Source organism: Aquarana catesbeiana, linkage group LG11 (genome assembly GCF_042186555.1).
Source record: "Aquarana catesbeiana isolate 2022-GZ linkage group LG11, ASM4218655v1, whole genome shotgun sequence".
Taxonomy (NCBI): Eukaryota; Metazoa; Chordata; class Amphibia; order Anura; family Ranidae; genus Aquarana; species Aquarana catesbeiana.
Genome location: NC_133334.1, coordinates 109463231 through 109487389, shown reverse-complemented (window position 1 = coordinate 109487389; position 24159 = coordinate 109463231). Strand labels below are relative to the sequence as shown.

Sequence of the window (24159 nt, the reverse complement as noted above, 5' to 3'; positions counted from 1 at the left end):
TACAGTGTTGCATGACTGCGCAATTGTTATTCAAGATGCAAGAGCTGAAAGCTGAAAAATTGGTCTGGGCAGGAAGGGGGAAAGTGCCCGGTATTGAAGTGGTTAAGGATTGAGAGAAGACCTGTAAAGAGTGGACCAAAATCTATCCTGTGATGTGTGCAAACCTGGTAACCAACTACAAGAAACATCTTACCTCTGTGCTTGCCAACAAGGGTTTCTCCTCCAAGTACTAAGTCATGTTTTGCTTGGGGATCAAATACTTATTTTACTCACTGAACTGCAACTCAATTCATAACATTGTATCGTGTTTTTTTCTGGGATTTTGGTCAATATTCTTTTTCTCTCATTTAACTTACACCTATGATAAAAACTCTAGATCCTTCATTTCTTTGTAAGTGGGCAAACTTAAAAAATCTGCAGGGGATCAAATAATTATTTTCCCCACTGTATGATATTCTAAAAACCTGAATATATCTTTCAGCATTGATGGTGCCTTTCCAGATGTACAAGCTGCCCATTCCATACACACTAATGCACCCCCATACCATCAGAGATGCAGGCTTTTGAATTGAGCATTCATAACAAGCTGGCAGGTCCCTCTCCTCTTTAGTCTGGAGGATGCGGCACCCATGTTTCATAAAATGAATGTCAAATTTCAAATCGTCTTCCCGCAGAACAGTTTTCCACTGTTTGCAGCAGACCATTTTAAATGAGCTTTGTCCAAGAGAAGACAGTAGCATTTTTGGATATGGCTTCTTTTTTTTGCATGATAGAGCTATAATATGCATTTTTGGATTGCACAGCGAACTGTGTTCAGACAGTGATTTTTGAAAGTATTCCTGAGCCCATGCAGTGTTGTCCATCACAGAATCGTGCCTTTTTTTAATGCAGTGTGGTCTGAGGGTCTGAAGACCACGGGCATCCAGTATTGCGTTACGGCCTTGTCCCTTCCGCACAGGTTTCTCCAGATTCCCAGAATCTTTTATAATTATGTACTGTAGAGGATGAGCTAGTTAAAGTGGTAACAATTTTATATTGAACATTTTTAGACACCGCTTTTCACAGGCTGGCGAACCTCTGCACATCTTTACCTCTGAGACACTCTAACTCCCTAAGATGCTCTTTTTTATACCCAATCACGTTACTGACCTGTTGCCAATTAACCTAATTGGTTGCAAAATGTTCTTCCATCTCTTCCGGGTTGGTACCACTTACTATGCCAGCTTTTTGTTGACTGTCCCAACTTTTTTTGAAATGTGTTGCTGCCATCAATTTTAATATTACCTTTTTTTTTTTCTTAAAATGGTAAATTTTTTAAACACTTAAAATGGTTTTGTATTTTTTATTGTGAAAAATCTATTGTGTAAAATCTGAGTTTATGAGATTTGCAAATCATTGCATCCTGTTTTTATGTAGAGTGTACACATTGTCCCAACTATTTTGGCATTTCAGACATTTGATCAGTTTGGATGGTCTAGGACTGGGTCAGGTATGAGGTTCAAACAACCAATTCTAACGCAGGTATTTTTTCTTCTGTACTTTTTATAGATCAGTGTGCAGGTTTACATCCTATTTATGCTTAGACCATTTTCTTATCGAAAGCTCAAACCCATGTCTATGGGCCATTAGTGTTGGGTACAAGGACAGGACTTATGAAATTCATATAATGACTGAAATTAAGAAGGGCGTTACAGGTTTGAGAACTAGTCAGGATAGAAATTATTACTAGGACAAGTCAACCTGAGCTTTGAAGATGGCCAAAAAGTTATCAAACTTAAAAATAAGTTTCTAAGCATATGCAACAGCTACAGTAGCACATATTGAAGCCACTATAGACAGTTCAATATTATCAGCTAGTGGTAACACACCTGTAGTAAGAAGATACTTCATAGATGATTACTAACAATGTCCCAGTATAACCTAGGATTACTATCACATAGGGCTCTTTTTTATACCATATGAGATCTCAGGCAGCAGTATGGACTGCGTGGCCAGAAACAGTAATGTTCTGCTTGGGCATGCTGATCCTGCTTGACTCACTTGTCTTGGGGCAAATTTTATAACCTACCCAACTAATGTTTCACCGGCAGAAGCTGCGCAGGGTTGGGGGACTATCTATAAACACAAGATCCCCCACCACCACTAGTGTAGCTTTCATAAATGTGCACAAATTAAAGAGGCACTTTAGTCAGAAAATTAAGTCCTGCTAGATCACTTCAGGCCCTTTTGCAGGTATAGCTATGTATAACATAAGAAAAAGGTGACTATACTGTTTACAATCCAGTAATACACCCTCTCACCCTGCTCTGCACAGGCTCAGTTGCTCTGTGCTGAAAACGTAGAGGCCGATGTGCCAATTACCTAAAGATTTACTGCTGCTCAGGGGCTCTGGCCTTCAACAAAATGGCAACCTCCAGCAAGAAGAAACAGAAACAATGCTGGAGGAAATTTACAGCACATACTCATTTTGGTAGCATCATTGTTAATGTGGAATATATATTCCTTGCTAAAGAACATTATTTTTTACAAAGTTGGTATGGATACAAACATTATTCAGGGTACTACTTTTGCACAATTAACACTTCTAGATGTCCCTAGCAGCCATTCAGTTAATTTTTCACAGATTTGCTTTCAGAAAACGGAACCTCAATTGGTTGCTATAGTTTACAGCACAACATTGTTGCTCTTTATATTGTATTGTTGAATTATTATACAGGATTTATATAGCACCAATGGTTTGGGCAGCACTTTACAATATAAGGGAGACACTACAACAACAGTAACATTCAATACAAGAGGGTTAGAAGGGCCCTGCTCCTGCGAGCTTACAATCTAAGTTGAAAAAACCCATGTGTCTTTTACTAACCTCATGAGTGCGAAAGAATTCAGATTCTTTAAGAGCAGCCTGCATGCTCTCCAGACGCTTCACATAGGCCACCTGAAATAAAAAGTTCACACTTTACTTTTTCCAACACAAGATGGCACTGCTCTATGCAAGGAAATAGTGTGTCTTTCTCTCTTATATGTGTAATAACATAGAACACATTACAAAGTTAGGGCTACACAGGCAATTAAATCTCTGTGCAGTTGACAGATTAAACTAGTTTTTGAAAATCATAATATTGGCATCATATTGATGTTATGGAGCTGCCAACTGATCATTGCCAACAAATGGTTCTGTGTCTTAGTGGCAGAGAGATTTGTTATTTTATGGAGAAATAAAAAATAGGCTTTTGCAAATGGCTTTTACAAAAAGGTTAAATGAGATCTCAGTCTTCTAAGAAAAAACAAAAAAGGGATCTCAGACATAGAATCCTAGTTTGGGAAACCAAGACTGTAGGTTATTGGAAGCACATTACACAGTATATGAGACAAATGTTTCATTTGACGTTTGTTGCTGCATGTTTTAATCTCATTAATTCATGTGAAAAAGTACAGACAGTTTTCATTAAATTACTTTGATAAACAACACCCAATGTGGATCTCTGTATGTCAGGTAAAAGAGATGCTTGCATTGTGCTGCTGACTTTGTTTCCCACTCTGTCACACCTCTTGGAGGACAAGACAAGTCTGGTTACATTCCCCAAGCTTACAGTACTGTAGAGCTAGCAGAGTTATGAAGTCTCTACAGGTCAAGCGCGAAGGGCATTTCTTTTCTTAAAGGTAACAGACATGATGGCAGGCTAATTACAGGGACCGGACGTAGCCTTTGGAAAAGAGATGAAGTGATATGTCGAGATTCACATGCTGTAACCAGAATTAGATTTGCAGAGTAGGACAGGCATGCTGGGTGCAGTCCCTTGGGCCACCTCTATGTATAACTTAACATGGTACTAGAAGAGCAGGTGGTGGACATTGATGTCTCGTACCAGAATGTCCTGTCGGCTTTTTGTAAAAATGACAAATGTTTCCATGATTTGTTCTCGACTCTTCATCTTCTTGAAGTTTTTCTTGACGGATCCAGCTTCAATCTAAGAGACACAAGAATAAAAGTCAGCACTCCTCTGCTAGCCAATCCACTCTAATAACTAGGAGAAAACTGTATAATTGAACACAGCTCCAGGTCCTGGGGGTAGGTAGGTAGGTCACAGTTTTCATAAAAAGACTGGTAAGTGGCGTCTACACCTGGAATGAGAGCTTTAGCATTCTACACTTGTAATAGGTGTATAATTATTGTGTGGCGGCTATACTAATAACTGAAGAATGAGTGAATTGTTACTGGAGCTCTGGGTGTTATGCTGCGTACACATGACCGGACTTTACGGCATACTTTGCCTGACGGACTTTTCGACAGACTTTCCAAATGAACGGACTGGCCTACACACACACAAAACCAAAGTCCAACGGATTCATACGTGATGACGTATGACCGGACTAAAACAAGGAAGTTCATAGCCAGTAGCCAATAGCTGCCCTAGCGTCGGTTTTTGTCCATTGGACTAGCATACAGACGAGCGGACTTTTCGACCGGACTCGAGTCTGTCGGATAGATTTGAAACATGTTTCAAATCTAAGTCCGTCAAACTTTTGAGAAAACAAAGTCCGCTGGAGCCCACACACGATCGAATTGTCCGACGAAATCCGGTACGCCAGACCAAGTCTGCCGTAAAGTCAGATCGTGTGTACGCGGCATAAGATGTACTACTCTTTAAGTCCTGGTTCCCACCTATGCGTTTTTTTGGTGTTTTTTGCAGAAAGGCACTATAGTTCATTTAACATGATTTTCAATGGGACACGTTCACATCTATGCTCATTTTTCCAGCCGCAGGATTTTTTGGAACGGGTCAGGGACTTTTTTAAATGCAAAATTGTGCTTTTTTGGTTCAATGGAGAAGCTGCAGAAAAGCATGTAGTGTGTTTTTGCAGCAATTTTTGTGTTTTTATCTGCCCAACAAATTGGCGGGGAAAAAAAAAAGCATGAAAAATGCATAACACATCAAAAAAAGTGTGTGCAAAAATGCACAACAAAAAGCACTGCAGAAACAGATCAAAAGCAAACTGCATAGATGTGAACCAGGCCTAACCACTTAGTTTACACACTGGCTGACAATGTCAGATAGGAGAAGTATGGTCAAAGTTCTTTAGACCATACTTCTCCTGTGGGTCACAGGAATGCAGAAAACTGACAGCAAGCTTAAGCCCACTGACGGCTGATGTCACAGAGCTCTGCAGGGATCCTCACAGTAATGTTGGGATCTGTCCAGAAGCCTGACTAGCAGCTGACTTAGCCTCTCAGCACACTGCTGAAAGCCTGAGCCAGCTGCTCCCACCCGATCCACAGAGCACCTCCTGGTGCTCCAGTAAGTACTGGACAGTCACCGCTGTCTGTTCATTGAAGACCGAGAACAGTGTTAGAGCCGGCAGGGGACAGCTGCAGCTCAGATGGGTGAGTGTGTGTGTGTGTGTGTAACACACTGGGGAATTTAATAAATACTTTTTGAAAGTAATGTGAAAACCTGAAGTGTTGATTGAAACAGAAAGTAGTGTCATCGAAAGGGAAGCAAGTCTGCGTGACAGGTCATACCTACATGCTAGGTGCTCTGTGTAACTTGTGGTTTTTATAAGCCTGACCAAAATGAGTCTTGCATGTTCTGAAAATTGTTTGAGCAGTGACTCACTGTGACACCTTCGATACGGAATCCCAGCATTGCCGTAGAGCTGACACTCTCTCTCCACTGCATGTAACGAGGCTTAGTAACTGCTTTTTGCAGGTGTTCCTCTAGAGTAGGGGCCTGGGAGTCCAGGGCCACCATTTTGTTGTACAAGTCTTTGCGTGGTGTGGGCTTCAGTAGGGCTTTAGCGAGCTCATCCTCTAAGTATGTCCTATAGAAAAGACAATTTATATCAAATGTCATCTTAATCTAATTGAGTTAAAGGCATGTACACATTGCATCTGTCTTTGTTGGTTACACAGTAACTATTTTGTGAAATACATTGGATTCACTGGGAATACCGCAAACTATACATATTCATGCTTCCAAACACTGCCTGCACACAGGGCTATCCAGGCTCATGTTAGTACAATCGGCATTCAGAGTTGCAAGGCTGTGAATACATTATGTAATTGCCTCTAACCCTAAGAGGACCATTTCACTAGATAGTCCCACCTTGTAGAAACCCCACAGGAAAAACTACTATGAGATATCAACAATGGTAAACCCCCATATAAAATCTGAAATACAAAGATAATCTAACTACAGGAAATTCAAAAATTTCTGTGAGAATAGATACATAAAAAAAAAAAAAAAAAGTTAGAAGGGCATACATTACAAGATATAGGCATACAAGGAAATGTTTTGTATACCAGGTACAACAAAAACTAACAATCTTTGCTAATTGTTATGGTAGCAAAAGTTGGGAAATGAGTTTTGCATGAAGAAATTGCTATTTGCTAAATGTCATCAACTTTCTAAAATAAACCAGTTGGTGTCAAAATAATACTAAGCAGGCTACAGCACTACAATATAGGCACCCAGCAATGTCTGCACATGGATTTTAGATTCCCCCAATCTTGGATGCTCATATACAAATAATGACACTTACCATCAGTGGTGGGAACTTCCCTGCCCTACCTTGCTGCCTATAAATTGCTATGGGCCTGTCACTATGATGGGTAGCCCTACATACCAAGAGGAAGATGTGGGAGGAGGAAAGCCATTTCTCTGAAAGTTTTAAATCTACATATTCAAACACCCATAGATTTACCTTATTTGGGCTGATCAAGAAGCCACCTTTAAAAAGGTAAGGAGTTTGCCACCGCTGACATCCCATTCTAAAAAAATACAGAATCTATAGCTGTTATGCTTATCCATTTTCATACTTTCCAAGTCACTGACTCTGAACAAGTATACAGACCCCTCTGCATTTTCTGATCTGTATACAAGCTTAATACAGTGGTCTCCAAACTGGGGGCCAAATGCGGCGCTTTGCCTACCTTTTTCTGGCCCACGGGGCACTATTCCTCTCACTGACACTGAAGAATTCCTGCACTGACACCAACAGTAGGGCACAATACTTTCCACTGATACCAATGATGGTGCACTATTTCTCCCACTGATACAAATGATGGGGCACATTTCCTCCCACTGATACAAACAATGGGGCACTAATATTTCTCCTATTACCAAAGATGGAACATTATTTACTCCCACTGACAACAGTCTGCCCCCCCCCCCTCCAAAGTCTGAAACACAGTAAACTGGACCTTTGTTTGGAGACCCCTGGCCACTACAACCAGGAAGAGCCAGACACCTAGTATTTTAGAAGGAGCTCCATGATGGCAGCCTCCATATTATTTTGACCTAGTTTTTTCCTTTACATGCTCACAGACGTGCCCCTGAAAACAGACTGATCCCATTCCTGTCTCCCCAAGCTTTCCTTTAAAATGTTCTGAACACAAGACCGCTGACTGGCTGTCACGTGATCAGGAGCCAGCCCCACTTACTACCAATCATTAAGATGGACCAAGAGCTGTCTCTCACAACTCATTCCCTGTGCTGGGAGTGCGCTCTTGGCACAGAAACATAACCTGTCCAGCGATGCATATGTAACGTACGTATCTGTTAGATGGTTATAAAAGGGGTTAAACTACTTTCAACCAGCTTTTGAACACAAAGCAATCAAGCTGATGATGGCGGCCAACAATTTATGTTTCATTGTTGGATGACAGGTTGCTTTGAACTGCTTGGTCATTTTTACAAGCAAAAGGCAGTCCCCGAGTTACGAACACGTTAAGGACTCTAGGTTTGTTCGTAAGTGGAAATTATTTGTAAGTCGGAACACTGCTTGTAAGTGTAACTTCCGCCTGTGCAGGGATGTGGGATGTTCCGGGCGCTTCTGGGGCTCTTCTGGCCATGCAGTATATGAAGTACTGCAGTGTGGAATGTGGCAAGATAGCTGCTCGGAGGTATCCAGGACAAGCAAGGAGCACAAGAAGCCGGCAATGAGGCCGTTCGTAAGTAGTAGTCGTTCGTAAGTCGGGGACTTCCTGTACTTGAAAAGCTAATATTGGGTTTAATGCATGGAGATAGATGAGCCGTTTTGATACTGCTACTTATTTTATCTCCCCAAAACAACTCTTTATTTCCCCAAAACTGTTCACCGGACATAAATGTGACTTAGGGCTTTTTTTATATATATTTTATTGAAATGTCACATCATCAATTCATTCATTCATTTCTATGCACCTGTAGTTTGGCTGTGGTGCTTAAAATCACAAAGAGAAACGAAGCTTCAGGTGTCCTATGAACGCAGACATAATTCCTGCACCGCAGCTCGCTCAAAGCCTGTCGTGTGAACAAAGACACAAAGATAACAACAGTTTGCTGTGTGCCCTTGTGGGGACCTGGGCTTTGTAGTGCTGTAATCGGCAGCTCTTTTTTTCTGCATAAAATGACAATTTAACTGTTGAAAACCCTGTTTTTTTTTTTTTTTTAAATGAAGTTTCTCTCACTAAAGGCTTAGTTCACAAAAAGATAACACAAGGATAACGATCTTTATTTGTAGACTCATAACTGTAATTTTAAAAATGTAATTGGACTTTTGGTTGAAATTAACTGTCATGTTTTTGAAAAGAAGAATCCTTAGCCTGGTGTGTTAGCTTTGTGAGCCTTGTGTTATTTTATCTCCTCCCCATTCCTGCTTTTCTCTACAAACACAGAAAAATGACTTTGTGAATTGACTTTTACATTGATTTTATCATAAGGCCCAAGAAAACAACACTGACACTGTTATAACACTAGCAGTGATAAAATACCACATAGCGCAAGCTAAATACATTGAACCCAATAAAGCATATTTGGTGCAAAGTGTTATGCCCCGTACACACGATCAGACTTTCCGACAACAAAACCGTGGAATTTTGTTCGAAGGTTGTTAGCTCCAACTTGTCTTGCATACACACGGTCACACAAATGTTGGCCAACAATTACGAATATGGGAACGTGGTGACGTACAACGAGCTGAGAAAAAGGAAGTTCAATAGCCAGTGCAGCTCCTTCTGCTTGATTCCGAGCATGTGTGAACTTTTGTGCGTCAGACTTGTGTACACTCGATCGGAAATTCCGACAACAAACTTTTGTTGGTGGAAAATTTGAGAACCTGCTAGCCAACATTTGTTGGCGGAAAGTCCGACAACAAATGTTCGATGGAGCATACCCACGGTCGGACCTTCAGCTAAAAAGCTAACATCCAACATTTGTTGTCGGAAAATCTGATCGTGTGTACGGGGCATAAGACTTTTCTTTTCAAACTGAATTATTTGGTGCATTAAAAAAATGTGTTTTCCATTCAAACATTTGGTGCAGCGACAGTGGTTTACACAAATATCACATAAACATAAATCATGCTGTTCCAGGCGCTGGGCAGGTGAGGTTTTTTTTTTACATTAAGCCCTGCTGTGGGCAAGAAGCAAGGTTTACTTTTATTTTTTGCCCCTTAGTGGAGCGCACACCGGAGCTTGATTTGGCTGCCCAGCATGTGCTTGTACAGAGCACTCAAGTACTTCCGTTTGCGAGGGTAACCTGAAGGAATAACTTTTTTTTTGGTTTTGTTTTTTTCCCTCATTGGGGCCGGCGCCTCATTTACTTGCTGAGCAGATGTGCTTCTGCTGAGCGTTAAGAGAGGCCAACACTCCACTTTCCTGCCAAAAACCCAAATCGGTGCTCATTACACTGCAAGATCTCTCCCCTCCCTGCTAGTCCTCGGATGTGGTGCTTGAGACAGGCAGGGAGGTGAGTTGGAGATAAACAGCGCAATGTTAAATACATTCAAAGTTGAAGGCGCCACAAAGCCCCTTTAATTTTTAAAAGCCCTAGACATTCCTAAAAGCACCTCTGCCTAATAAAAAAAACATCAAGCCTTCGCCTTATTTAAATACGGTTTTGTTTAAGATCATTTTTTTTATCAGGACAAGTACATTGGGACCCTGATTCAGACCCCTTGGCAAAGTTGTTTTTTTTTTTTTTTTTATGTTCACACCCCTGGTTTACCTGGCTTAGTATATAATGCACCTGTGTGAAGAGACCTGAGTGATATGCGCTAGATAAGATTTGGTATCAAGAAAATAATGGACAAAGAAGTATTTAGACTACACACCTCCAAGACCAGGCTGTATGGCCTAACACTCTGCAGTGTAGTAGAGCATCATGGGAAATGTAGTTCCAAAATATCTGGGGTGCCAAGGTTCACCATCACCGATATAGGGGAATCCGAACCTCCTTCCTCCTGCTGGTGATCCCTATAGGGTTGCATTTTTGAATTCTATTCGCTTTTCCCACTGCCTGGTCACACTGTTTGCTCATTTTGCAATAATCTGAAATAAGTACCCCCAAGTCTTTTTCTTCTATAGTGCTGGCTAACACTTTACCCCCGATGTTGTACCCTCAGGGGATTCTTTTTCCCTAGGTGCACTATTTTACATTTAGAAACATTGAGCTGCAGTTTCCAATGCTTTGACCAAATCATGCTCCATGTTACAGACACCTCCAGGGATATCAACCCTATTACACACCTTTGTGTCATCAGCAAAAATACATACCTTAACCAACAAACCTTTAGTTATATCACTTACATATAGATTAAATAGAACAGGACCCAGTACAGAGCCATGTGGTACACCACTAGTGACTGCTCTGTTCTGAGTAAACCCCATTTACAACCACATTCTGGTATCTATCCTTTAGCCAACTGCATATCTACTGAACCACCCAAGGGTTAAAGTGATTGTAAAAGGTAATATAAAAAATATAAAATAATAACAAACATGTCTATACTTATCTGCTCTGTGCAATGGAATTGCACAGAGCGGGAGCGAACCTCCTCTTTTCGGTGCTCCTGGCCCCTCCTCTGTCCAGTGCCCCCATGGGAAGCCACGTCCATTGCCGTGCCTATTGGCTCTTCGTGCCCTAGCAAAGCCAGCGAGACCCAGAAGTGAGGGGAGAGAAGAGCTGCAGAAGTGCACAGTGCTGGATCGAATGAGGGCTCAGGTAAGTGGGGGGGGTGGGGGGGTGGGGGGTTGGGGGGGTGGGGGGGTTGAGTGGGGATGCTGACACCTAAACATTTTTTACCTTAATGCAAGGAATGCATTAAGGTAAACAATGCTTAGGCTTTACGACCACTTTAAGTCCTAGCTTGTACAACTTTTGTATTAGATCATTATGTGAAACTGTATCAAATGCCTTGCTGAAATCAAGATATGCCATGTCCACTGCACCACCCTGGTCCAAAACATTGGTAATATGGTCAAAAAAAGTAATTGGATTGGTTTGACATGATCTGCCCTCAGTAAATCAATGCTGCTTTGGGTCCAGCAAGATGTGTGTTTTTAAGTGTTTTTAAGTGATCAATGATCCTTCTTTTCAGGAGTGCTGCCCAATTATTCACAAATTATTCTGTGAATGGACAAGCAGAGAGGAGAGGCAAGTAGAGCACATCTCTCCTGTCAGATACATATCACTGCCTGGCACTCAGTAAAAATATAAATGGTGACAATTAAGTGGCATTAACCTCACTGGACTTTAAACCAGCATGTTTTTAAGAGGGCTGTAATTCCTGGAGTTCCTCTTTAATAACCAATATAAAGCTCAGTTCACTGGCCACTGGAGGGTGATTTCCGAGGTGCCATTTATAAATGGCACTTCAGAAATATAAGATCTACCACTCAGTTTTTTTGTTTTTCATATGGCATTAGGGAGGTAATGACTTAACATTTTTAGGTTGCTTTGTAAGTGCATCCCTTTGTGTCCTGCTCTGGTTCCCCGGACTTTTGGCCAGGGAGCGAGCATTGTACACTTCACATATCTAATTCTATCCACAGTGCTGCTTTGACAAAGCCTTTGGAGGAGTAGCAGAGGACATGGCCTTGAATCCAGGGCTCTGGAGCTGCCAGCATATAATGATATAGTCCTGGCTGGATGGTGCTTGTAAGTGTAGCTGCAGGGGACACTACAAGGAAGTGGAGCCACCCTTTACATAGTAATGTGGGAGAGAATATCTGGAAAGTCTGGTTGTGAAGAAATGACAGGCTACAGACAAAAAGCACACAGCAAGCTGAGGTAAGATGCTACATATGTTGTTTCACATAGAGGGTTTAATAACAATTTAAAGTACACTTAACTTTAAGGTACACACAACTTTAAACAAGATGCCCCTTTTTAATAGCTTGTAAATACTCTGTAGTGCCCCTTTCTGATTTAGTTTCATTTTGTTACGGAGCTTGAACTTGCTAAACTCCACTGTTATCCACCTTTTCAGTGGTGAGAGTTCCTTTACTGGCCACTGAGTCTCATTAAACACTGGAATGGCAGCTAGCAAGGCTTAGCCACAATGTCATAAGAATAGGGATTTAAAGTGGAACCAAATTAGAAAAAGAACACAGAAGAGACAGTTCTGGTGAAAGGTTACAGCAAGCATGTTGTGCTGTCTACATATAGATATAAATATAACCACTGCGCTATAGACAAAAATAACATCAGATAATATACTAGTGCTGCGCTTAGTACAAAAACAAATAGTGAAGCAACCCAAAATCTATATAATATAATCCACAATTTCCAAGCAAAAGTGAATCAAAGTGAAATAATGAGTGCACTGTAATCCTCTTGGTAATAAAATCACAACATGTTCACCACCAGCAAACACTGAGGCTTACCAGATGGAATGTGACTCTCATATGAGCAGTCAAAATGTGCTCATGGAAGGATAAATGGGCCGCTATTCATATCTCACAGATGACACCAACATCAGCTCTCCATCCCCACAGAATTTGCATGCGCATTGACATCAGGGCTTCTGGCTTTTTACCAATGCGTTTCATCAGATGCCCCTGATGACATAATTTCTGGGGATTGTTAATTTTGGACTCCATTTTACAAGTTACACCTATGTGAGTGTTTTTAACCAGTTTTTACACTATTTGGAGCTCTTTTAGGTACATCACTACTGTGCTGATGGAGAGCTGATGTTGGTGCCATCTGTAAAGTATGCATAGCAGCCCATTTATTCTTCCATGAGCGCATTCAGACTTTTAATATGAGAGTCACATTCCCTCTGGTAAGCCTCAGTGTTTGCTGGTGGCGGCGATTTTTTTACAAAGAGGATTACAGTGCATTTATCATTTCACTTTGATTCACATTGCTTGGAAAATGTGGATTATATTATATGGATTTTGGGTTGTTTCACTATTTGTTTTTTGTATTAAGAGCTGTACTAGTGTATCAGCTATCTTGTGCTTTCTGTTCTTCACTTCAAAACGCTAAAATAGAGTACTAATTCACTTTAAGCTGAAAGCTCTTACCGAAAGCCCATCTTGCAGTCCATGATACTGGGTGCTTCTAAGCCCATAAGAAGGTCTTCCATTTTGATGTAAGTTTGGCCTTCTCTTTCCACCAGTCCATGGTAGGAAGGAACATATGGCCGGAGTATATCTTCCATAAGGGCCTCCAGGCATGCATTTTCTATAGGACTGAACTTCTTCAGAATGTGGCCCCGTTCACTGGCTTTGAAGTTACCTTGAAGGACAATTGCAAAAATTGATAGTCAGCTGCTTGGACTTGGATTGGTTTTTCTTAGATGTTTGAAAGTCATTGATCCAAATATAGTGGCAAATTTAAGTCACATGGCACTTAAATTTCTTAGATGTTTGAAAGTCACTGATCCGAATACTGTAGTAAATTTAAGTCATGCAGCCCCTACATTTCTTAGATGTTTGAAAGTCACTGATCTTAATACTATAGTAAATTTAAGTCAGGGTAATTTTTTAAGACTAGTTAAAGTTTGGTATTAGACTAATTACCCCTTTTCACATAATTTGAAGGATTATTCTATTCTAAGTGAGAGTTTGACTGATTTTACATTAAACATAAAATATACAGCCATGTGAGGATTATAAACCTGAGTTACATAAACATAAAAAATATATATCGTATAAAAAAAGTCCAATGTTCCCACTCAGTAAGTACAAAAGAAGGTGTCCGACCACCATAAGGATTGAAGGTTTACCAGAATTTGTGGCTACGTAATTTGGTGCAGCAAAGACGCTTTGATAATGCCACTTATGTGGAGTATGATGAATCCTCTCCTTTTATCCTCATCTCTGGAACTCCAGATAGGCCAGAAAAAGAAAAAAAATGAATATGGTGTAATATTGTTACCACTCAGATAAATTACACCTAGGTGGGTAACACTCCATGTATAAATTATAAGTGCAAATGCCGATCACCAGCCTCCACCAGCTTTCACCCCAATGCAGTGCACACTCACCGAACAAAAGATCATAAGAAGCATCAAAGGTGAAAATGGGCATGTCCACAGGTTTCAGTGCAAGGATTTCCTCCCATATTACCTCACTTCACAGGGTAGAGCTCCATTCATATGTTCCAAAATATCAAAGTCCATAAACAAAAGATATGCCTCATAGTGTAGTACTTATTAAAAGGAAATACAATAAACAGGTAAAATTGCATAAAAACGATATATCGTGCCGCTAAACTCACATACAACACCGCCACACGGACCTCCACTGTGGCGGCGCAACGCTCTGGCTCTGAAATCCTACCCTTCGTGATTCGCATGAAAATGCATCCTCAGCGGCCTCTAACATGTGCAACAGCGGACATACTTATGTAGTCCAAACAGGAAATGTAAAACATCCAACTTCCTGTCCGGCGCCATTTTCTAGAAGACCGATACATGTCATTTTCTGTCCGGCACCATTTTGTTATAGAACCAGGAAGGGATGTAAATACAAAGACAAACAATGCTTGGTAAGGGCTAACACAATTTTCTTGGAGACCAGAATATCAATTCCAATCCCACGCTATTTAAACATATAACCAGGAATTAAGTTAAATTAAATAACTCCCTGATGAGTAATTACAGCAGTATAAAAATACATGTAAAAAACGAATGGAGGCCTCATAGTTTAACAAAGGCATAACAAAATAATTCTCATAACAGAGGATACCCTCAATCATATGATAATCGTGGGTATAGGAGAGATTCTTTTGACATCTCAGTCAGTAACAGATATGATTCTCTCAGGGGCGACAAAGAATATGATATAGGTGAGAAATATATGGATCAGCATCCACCACATAGCCACAATGGAGGGCGGAATTATCAACATCCTCATCCTCCTCCCCCATATAAAGGACAACCACCACCACAGAGGAGAGATTCCTTTAAAAGAGTAGGGTAGGAAGATCAAAGAGGGTATTATAGACCAGACAATAGGGAATACATGGAATATTCCCAACCCCAACCTTCAACCTCTTACCAATCACAAGAACAAAGAGGAGGGGATCGATTTTTTAGGATGGAGAGGAGGCAAAAAAAGAAAAGTGTAACAGACATAGAGGAACAAGAGGAGGAAAAAGAGTCAAAGGCAAAGAAAAAAAAAATTTAGGACAATCAAATTGTGTCTTTAACCTGAGTTCCAAGGAATTAAATAAAGAAGAACTATTGGTTTTTAATAAAGGCTTGAAGTATGCTCCTAAGACCAAACTTAATAAATTTCAAATCTTTGTAGGCATTCAGAAGTTCACTAGGCAATTATGTCTGAAGAGACATTTTTTACAACATCCTGTAACAAGGAATACTAATTATGTGTCTGAATACAGACATATTACACTTAGGAATGCATCTCTCTTTAAAGGGGTTGTAAACCCTAGTTTTTTTTTTGTTTTTTTTTTTAAATAAAAAACATGTCATACTTACCTCCACTGTGCAGTACGTTTTGCACAGTGTGGCCCCAATCATCGTCTTCTGGGGTCCCCCGGTGGCTCTCGCGGCTCCTCCTTGCATCCGTAAAACCCCCTGGGAGAAGCACACTCCTGAGGGGTTACCTTGCGGGCACGCTCCTGAGTCCAGCATTTGCGTCTATAGACAAAGAATATCGGACTCGGCCCCGACCCCCGGCGTCCATTCATTGGATTTGATTGACTGCAGCGGGAGCCAATGGCTGCGCTGCTATCAATCTATCCAATCAAGAGCCGAGAACCCCAGGCAGAGAGGTACAGGGCGTCTCCGCCGAGGAAACGAAGGGCTCAGGTGAGTAAAATGGGGGGCCGGTCAGTGTCAGAAGTTTTTTCACCTTAAAGCATAGGATGACGTTATATAGATGACAAATAGAGCTTTCTTTTGGTGGTATTTGATCACCTCTGCGGTTTTTATTTTTTGCGCTATAAACAAAAAAAAGCGACAATTTTGAAAAACACGCATTATTTTTTACTTTTTGCTATAATAAATATCCCCCAAAAATATATAAGTTTAATAACTTTAGTAAGTTTAGTTTAGGCCGTTACGTATTCTTCTACATATGTTTGGTAAAATAAAACGCAATAAGCGTTTATTGATTGGTTTGCGCAAAAGTTATAGCATCTACAAAATAGGGAATAGTTTTATGGCATTTTTGTTAATAATTTTTATTTTACTAGTAATGGCGGCAATCAGCGATTTTTATTGTGACTGCGACATTATGGCGGACACATCTGACACTTTTGGCGCGATTTTGGGACCATTCACATTTATACAGCGATCAGTGCAATTAAAAATTTTTTTATTACTGTGTAAATATGACTGGCAGTGAAGGGGTTAACCACTAGGGGGCAGTGAAGGGGTTAAGCGTGTCCTAGGGAGTGATTCTAACTGTGGGGGGCGTGGCTATGTGTGACACGACACTGATCACAGCTCCCAATTACAGGGAACTGTGATCAGTGTCCTGTCACTAGGCAGAACGGTGAAATGCTTGTTTACATAAGCATTTCCCAGTTCTTCCTCTCAGTGAGACGATCGCGTGTCGCGGCGCACTCCCGCAAACCGCTTCTTAAAGGGCAACGTATAGGTACGGTAATCTGCTTGTACGTGCCCTTCTGCAGACGTATATCGGCGTGAGCCGGTCGGCAAGCGGTTAAGGCCACTGAAAGGAACAGTTATATTCTGTTAGCTACCATCATCCCACATGGCTTTGAAATATTCCTAAGAGCCAGTTTATGAGGATTGTTATCAAGATTACACTGAACAATCCTCCATTTTGAAAGAAAGATTCATGCAAAAAGGTTATTCGGAAATAGTTATCAACAACTCTACTGAACAAGTGAGACAGATGAACAGAGAATGACGCCATCTGAGCCAAATAAGTTTATCTTGGTCTCATCAGACCACAGGACATGGTTCCAGTAACCCATGTCCTTAGTCTGCTTGTCTTCAGCAAACTGTTTGCGGGCTTTCTTGTGTATCATCTTAGAAGAGGCTTCCTTCTGGGACGACAGCCGTGCAGACCAATGTGATGCAGTGTGCGGTGTATGGTCTGAGCACTGACAGGCGACCCCACCACCCCTTCAACCTCTGCAGCAATGCTGGCAGCACTCATACGTCTATTTCCCAAAGAAAACCTCTGGATAGGACGCTGAGCAGGCGCACTCAACCTCTTTGGCCGACCATGGCGAGGCCTGTTCTGAGTGGAACCTGTCCTGTTAAACCGCTGTATGGTCTTGGCCACCGTGCTGCAGCTCAGTCTCAGGGTCTTTGTAATCTTCTTATAGCCTAGGCCATCTTTATGTAGAGCATCAATTCTTTTTTTTCAGATCCTCAGAGAGTTCTTTGCCATGAGGTGACATGTTGAACTTCCAGTGACCAGTATGAGAGAGTGAGAGCCATAACACTAAATTTAACACACCTGCTTCCCATTTACACCTGAGACCTTGTAACACCAACGAGTCAAAAGACACCGGGGGAGCGAAAATGGCTAATTGGGCCCAATTTGGACATTTTCACTTAAGGGTGTACTCACTTTTGTTGCCAGCAGTTTAGACATTAATGGCTGTGTGTTGAGTTATTTTGAGGGGACAGCAAATTTACACTGTTATACAAGCTGTACACTCACTACTTTACATTGTAGCAAAGTGTCATTTCTTCAGTGTTGTCACGTGAAAACATATAATAAAATATTTACAAAAATGTGAGGGGTGTACTTACTTTTGTGAGATACTGTAAATCTTTACCTGAAAAACCTGAGGTGATTTTTAGAATAGGGAGCAACCTCAGGGATCGGTTTGCTTCAAATATTGTTGACACTCCTAAACAAATTAGTTTTTTCCATAATATGAAAGGTTTCTATCCCTGTAATCGTTGCGTTACATGTACAGCAGGGAGGCGACATCACAAGAAAATAGATACATTTGCACCTTCTGTGACAGAGAAACAATATAATCTAGAAACATTCATTTCTTGTGAAACTACGCATGTAGTGTACCTACTAGAGTGTACATCCGTTTTATCCATGCATTTTCATAAAAAACACAACAGAGATCCTAGTGATCTATAATTTGTAGGCATCGCTAAGTTATAGCCCCATTGGAGGGGATGCAACAAAGTTAGAGAAATATCCCGAATGAAAACATTCTGATTATATGAATTAAAATCTCATGCACCTCATGGGCATAACATAGAATGTGATGTTAATTGTTATTAGTTAGGGGTATATTGTTTTTCTTCTTGGCCTGTCTGTTGTTGCTCTAAAGAATTAACTGTTTGCTGAATGGGAGGGTCTGGTTCATTATAATAAACTGATGCACTCAGGTGTAATCAGGCCCGGAATGGGACAAAAAATAGCCCCGGGCATTTTAGACTGAGCAGCCCAGGTGCGGGGGGGGGGCATCGTTTGCGGGGGGCGGTTGTTGATGGATATGGAATAGATCTATCTATCCCTCCCAGATCTATCTATCTATCTACTGTATGAAAAGAACCTGATTTTTTTTGCAAAGGATTTGAATCTGTATCCATGCACTCCTGTGATTTACACAGCCCTACCATATAGCACAGTCAGCCTGACCTTTCGCCGTTAAGCAACACAGCATGGTCACCTCAATTCTCCCAGCTTATGACTGGACAATGAAAGGCCAGCAACAGCTTGGTCAGGTAAACACTCTCCTAATGCCAATTTGTCAATTTCCAGTCCAGGCCAATTCTGGCATTCCTCCCTTACGTGTAAAAAAAAAAAACAAAACATTTTTTTTTGCTAGAAAACAACTTGGAACCCCCAAACATTATATCTTTTTTTTCAGAGACCCTAGACAATAAAATAGTGGGTGTTGCATACATTTATTTCAGACGATATTTGTGCAGCAGTTTTTCAAATGCAAATTTTTGGGAAAAAATACACTGTAATGGTTTTTAATGCACAAAGGCACAATATAATACCCAAATGTTTGGTAAATTATAAAAGATAATGTTACGCTGAGTAAATAGATACCAAACATGTCACACTTTCAAATTGCGTCCGCTCATGGAACAGGGCCAAATTACGGTACCTAAAAATCTCCATAGGCAATGCTTTTAAAGTCTTTACAAGTTACCAGTTTAGAGTTACACAGGAGGTCTGGTGCTGAAATTATTTCTCTCACTATGTTTGCGGCGATACCTCACATGTGTGGTGCGATCAGCATTTAAATATGCACGCGGGACATACGTGCGTGTTTAAACGTGAGCATGGGGGAACTTAACTTTTTTTTTTTTTTTTTTTTCATTTTGCTATTTTTTCTATTTAATTTTTTTCAAGGCTGCACCTTTTTAAAAAAAAAATGTTATTAACTTTATTGCCATTACAAGGCAAGAACAACATACCTTGTAATAGCATGGGCAGTTGACAGTTCCTCTTATGGAGAGATCTGGGGTCTATTAGACACCAAATCTGTCCTCTGACCTCCGATGGAGCCAATCAGTCAGATCAGTAATGGCCAGGTAACCAAAGAGCCAGAACAGGAAGTGACTAAATCCTCGTTTCTTGTTTCTGAAGTCACACAGGAGAGCCTGGTGAAGGCGGCGGTGGGAGGGGGGTATATGTGTGTGTGTGTATATATATATATATATATATATATATATATATATATATATATATATACACACATACACACACACACACACACACACACACACACACACACACACATATATATATATATATATATATATATATATATATATACATACATACATACATACATACATACATATATACACACACATATACATACACACACACATACACACACACACCCAAAAGGTGTCCCGAAGTCAGACTGCATTGCCGGTTTGAAATCATGCGAGTTCAGCTTAACTTGCACGATTTCAAACCGTCAATGCAGTCCGACTTCGGGGGCAATTTCGGGGGCGATTTGACAGACATCTGTGCGGGTTCAGCAAAAGTAGTACAGGAACTACTTTTGAGAATCGGTGCGGCGTCGCACTGATGCGGACGATACTATTGCCGGCAAAAGTGATACCATCACTTTGATCCCTTTCACACAGGCACTTTTTTTAAATTTATTTATTTATTTATTTCAGGTACTTATATAGCGCTGTCAATTTACGCAGCGCTTTACATATACATTCACATCAGTCCCTACACCCTCAAGGAGCTTACAATCTAAGGTCCCTAAACTCACATTCATACATACTAAGGTCAATTTAGACAGGATCCAATTAACCTACCAGCATGTCTTTGGAGTGTGGGAGGAAACCGGAGTACCCGGAGGAAACCCACGCAGACACAGGGAGAACATGCAAACTCCAGGCAGGTAGTGTCGTGGTCGGGATTCGAACCAGTGACCCTTCTTACTGCTAGGCGAGAGTGCTAACCACTACACCACCGTGCCGCCTTTTGAGGCGTTTTAGCGATAAAAAATAGTGGATGAAAAGCGCCTCTCAAGTCTCCCCAGTGTGAAAGCCCGAGTGCTTCCACACTTTGGAGGTGCGCTTGTGGGACGGAAAAAAAGTCCTGCTAGAAGCATCTTTGGGGTGGTTTGGAAATGGTGTATACACCGCTCCCAAAACGCCCTGCCCACTGAAATGAATGGGCAGCTCTGCCGAAGCACCTGCAAAGCGATTCGGCAGCGCCGCTTTTCAGGCACTTTTAAGCTCTTCTTTGAGGTTAAAAGCGCCCCGCTACCGCCTGCAAAGTGGCGCTGCAGCGCGGGTAAAGCGCCACTAAAATGAGTGCGCTTTACTGCTACCGCGGGGCGGTCTAGGTGTGAAAGGGATCCTTCCACCTTTGTTCAGCATCACTCACATTGTGTAAGAGCCCTTTTACAGTGAGGCGCTTTACAGGCATTTTTTGCGCTAAAAATAGCACCTGTAAACTGCCTCTTCTGTGCTTTCACACTGGGACGGTGCGCTTGAATGGGTACCGCTTTGAAAGCAGCGCTAAGCGGGCGCTTTTAACCCCTTCTGGTAACAACAGTAAAGCGCCGCTAAAACTAGCGACGCTTTACCACTAAGGCCTGCACCGCTCCAGTGGGAAAGGGGTCTCTAAGAGAGACTGACCAAAGCATGCTTTCATCATGATAAGTTTAAAACATTGTCAAGCAGTATAGAAAAATAAACACTGGCAGGCAGGATAGAAAAAAAAAACATTGGCAGGCAGTATACAAAAAAAACTAAAAAAAACATTGGCAGGCAGTATAGAAAAAAGAAAAAAAAAAAACATTCGGAGGCTGGCATAGTGTCACCTTTCTAGCAGTCCAGGCTCTTTTACGACACGAGGCAGTGGGGGTCTTCTCCAGCTCCTCCCCCTTCACAGTCACATGACCTGACCTTCATTTCCTGTGTCCAGAGCCGAATAGGAGGCTGGCCGGACGGCCGCAGAGCCAGCCGTGGTGAGCGGCGCCGATGTTCTGGACTGGAACACCGGCACAAGGAGCAGCCCAGCTGCCTTGAGAGTGGGGACCCGGGACACTGGCAGAAAGACATGCAGCCGACTGCGCGGAGTCCGCCGCAGAGTTGGCTGCAGATAGGCCGTCGGCGGATGAGCACGGCCAGCCCTAGCAGCTAAGACGTGACATGCGGCCCCCGGCCCACCGGGCACATGCCCGTTGTGCCCTATGGTCAGTGTCACTCAGTGGCCTGGGTGTAATAATGAGAAAAGCTGCCTTTACTAGCTGGTGATCGGCAGTTGCACTTATAATTTATACATGGAGTGTTACTCACCTGGGTGTAATTTATCAGAGTGGTGACAATATTACACCATATTTGTTTTTTTCTTTTTCCGGCCTATCTGGAGTTCCAGAGATAAGGATGAAAATAGAAGATTCATCATACACCACATGAGTGACATTATCAAAGCGTGTTAGCTGCACCTAATTGTGTAGCCACAAATTCTGGTAAGGCTTCAATCTTTATGGTAGTTGGACACCTTCTTTTGCACTTACTGAGTGGGAACATTGACTTTTTTTAACACAGAAGAACTTTTTTATACTTTATATATTTTTTATGTTTATGCAACTCTTATAATCATCACAGCGTTGCATATTTTAGGTTTATTGCTTTGGAGGATTGGATATATTACCTTTTTTTGCTAGAAGCTGTTATTTCATTATATTTTTCTGTTTAGCGCTCACTTTATTTATTTTTTTCACTGATTTTACATTGTTCTTATGGTGCTATATACCAAGAATGACGCAGCCTGTGAATTCTCAAAGTGTCCCTAATCCAAAAAACAAAATTATTATTATTATATTATTATTATACAGTATTTATATAGCGCCAACAGTTTACGTAGCGCTTTACAACTTGAGGGTAGACAGTACAAATACAATACAATTTGATACAGTAGGAATCAGAGGGCCCTGCTCCTTAGAGCTTACAATCTAAGAGGGAAGGTCAAGAGATACAAGAGGTAATAACTGTGGGTGATGTGCTGATTGAGAAGATAAATGTACAGTTGTTAGGTGGGGGCCAGATAGGCTTCTCTGAAGAGATGAGTTTTCAGGGATCGTCTGAAAGTGGATAAAGTAGGAGAAAATCGGACGGATTGGGGTAGAGCATTCCAGAGGATGGGGGAGGCTCTGGAGAAGTCCTGAAGGCGAGCATGGGATGAGGTGACAAGGGAGTTTGAGAGCAGGAGGTCTTGGGAGGAGCGAAGAGAACGATTAGGTTGGTATTTTGTGACTAGGTTAGAGATGTAGCTAGGGGCCAGGTTGTGGATGGCTTTGTAGGTTATAGTTAGTATCTTGAATTTAATTCGGTGACTGAGTGGCAGCCAATGGAGGGATTGGCAGAGGGGTGTAGCAGACGCTGAGCGGTTTGTGTGGTGGATGAGCCTGGCCGCAGCGTTCATGATGGACTGAAGTGGGGATAGCCTATTTAAAAAATCTTATGTATTGCAGTTATTGGCACTTTGATGTGATAATTGCATTCGTTTCCTTTTTTCAGACTTCTTATTTCCTTTATTTTCACCCGGTGATCCTGCCAGTAACACACTTTGAGGGAGATTTACTAAAACTGGAGTGCAAAATCTGGTGCAGCTCTGCAGAGAAAAAAAATCAGCTTTCAGGTTTTATTGTCAAAGCTTAATTGAACAAGCTGAAGTTAGCTGAAGCTGATTGGCTACCATGCACAGCTGCACTAGATCCCGAGTGAATCTCCTTCTTAGAGCCACACGGTGACAACGCTCTCTCACTTCACCATATCTACGGGGGAAGAGTGTTGTCACCCTAGGACTACGAACACTTCCTCCTCACCTCCATTAGAAAGAGAGAAGGTTCAGTTTACAGACGATAGCTGGTAAGGCTGATCATTTTGTTTGAGATATCAGTTCAGTTTAGAAAATTTCCTTGGTCTGAAAAAATAAATTGAATGCAGCAAATGCATCTAAGAACTGAAAATCTGTAAAATCTTTCTTCCAGTACATTCCAGAGTGACAGGAATTTAAAAACAGGTGGGTAATACTGTTGCCTACATGAGATTGGGACACTGGCAAATAGAAATATCATAAACCAGACCCTATATAACACCTCCTCTACCTAGCATGCCTCAGTTTTGTGAGAAGGCAATGCACGGGGCCCAAAAACAGAGGACATGGACATGTGTCTTTTAATAGACATGGAGAAATAAAAAACATACTTTTTCCATCATAGTCACAGGAATTCAGAAATGGTTGGGATGCACAGGAGTGGTCCAACTGAGGGGAGTGCAGCAGCCACTGATAGAACCAAGAAGGGACTAAGTACTATCTGTAATCCAGGACTACCAAAAGGACCAACATTCAATGCTGAACCAGATTAGGAGAAGACCCCTGCAAGAAAAGGGACTCTACCAATGACTGTGGGAGGTCATAGAGGATCAACCTGATTCTCAGAGATCAGTGCCAAGTGGGAAGACTCTACC

General features: G+C 41.5%; 1 protein-coding gene across 1 annotated transcript in view; it reads right to left on the bottom strand.

The window, feature by feature from the left end:
- Positions 1-24159, bottom strand: part of LOC141112242 (inositol-trisphosphate 3-kinase B-like) — a 132625-nt gene that overhangs the window by 7342 nt on the left and 101124 nt on the right. Inside the window, exons 4-7 of the mRNA XM_073604870.1 lie at positions 13295-13508; positions 5619-5823; positions 3870-3971; positions 2867-2938 (exon numbers count right to left, since the gene is read on the bottom strand). Coding sequence (XP_073460971.1) covers positions 2867-2938; positions 3870-3971; positions 5619-5823; positions 13295-13508 — 593 coding nt within the window. The remainder of the gene's footprint in view (positions 1-2866; positions 2939-3869; positions 3972-5618; positions 5824-13294; positions 13509-24159) is intronic.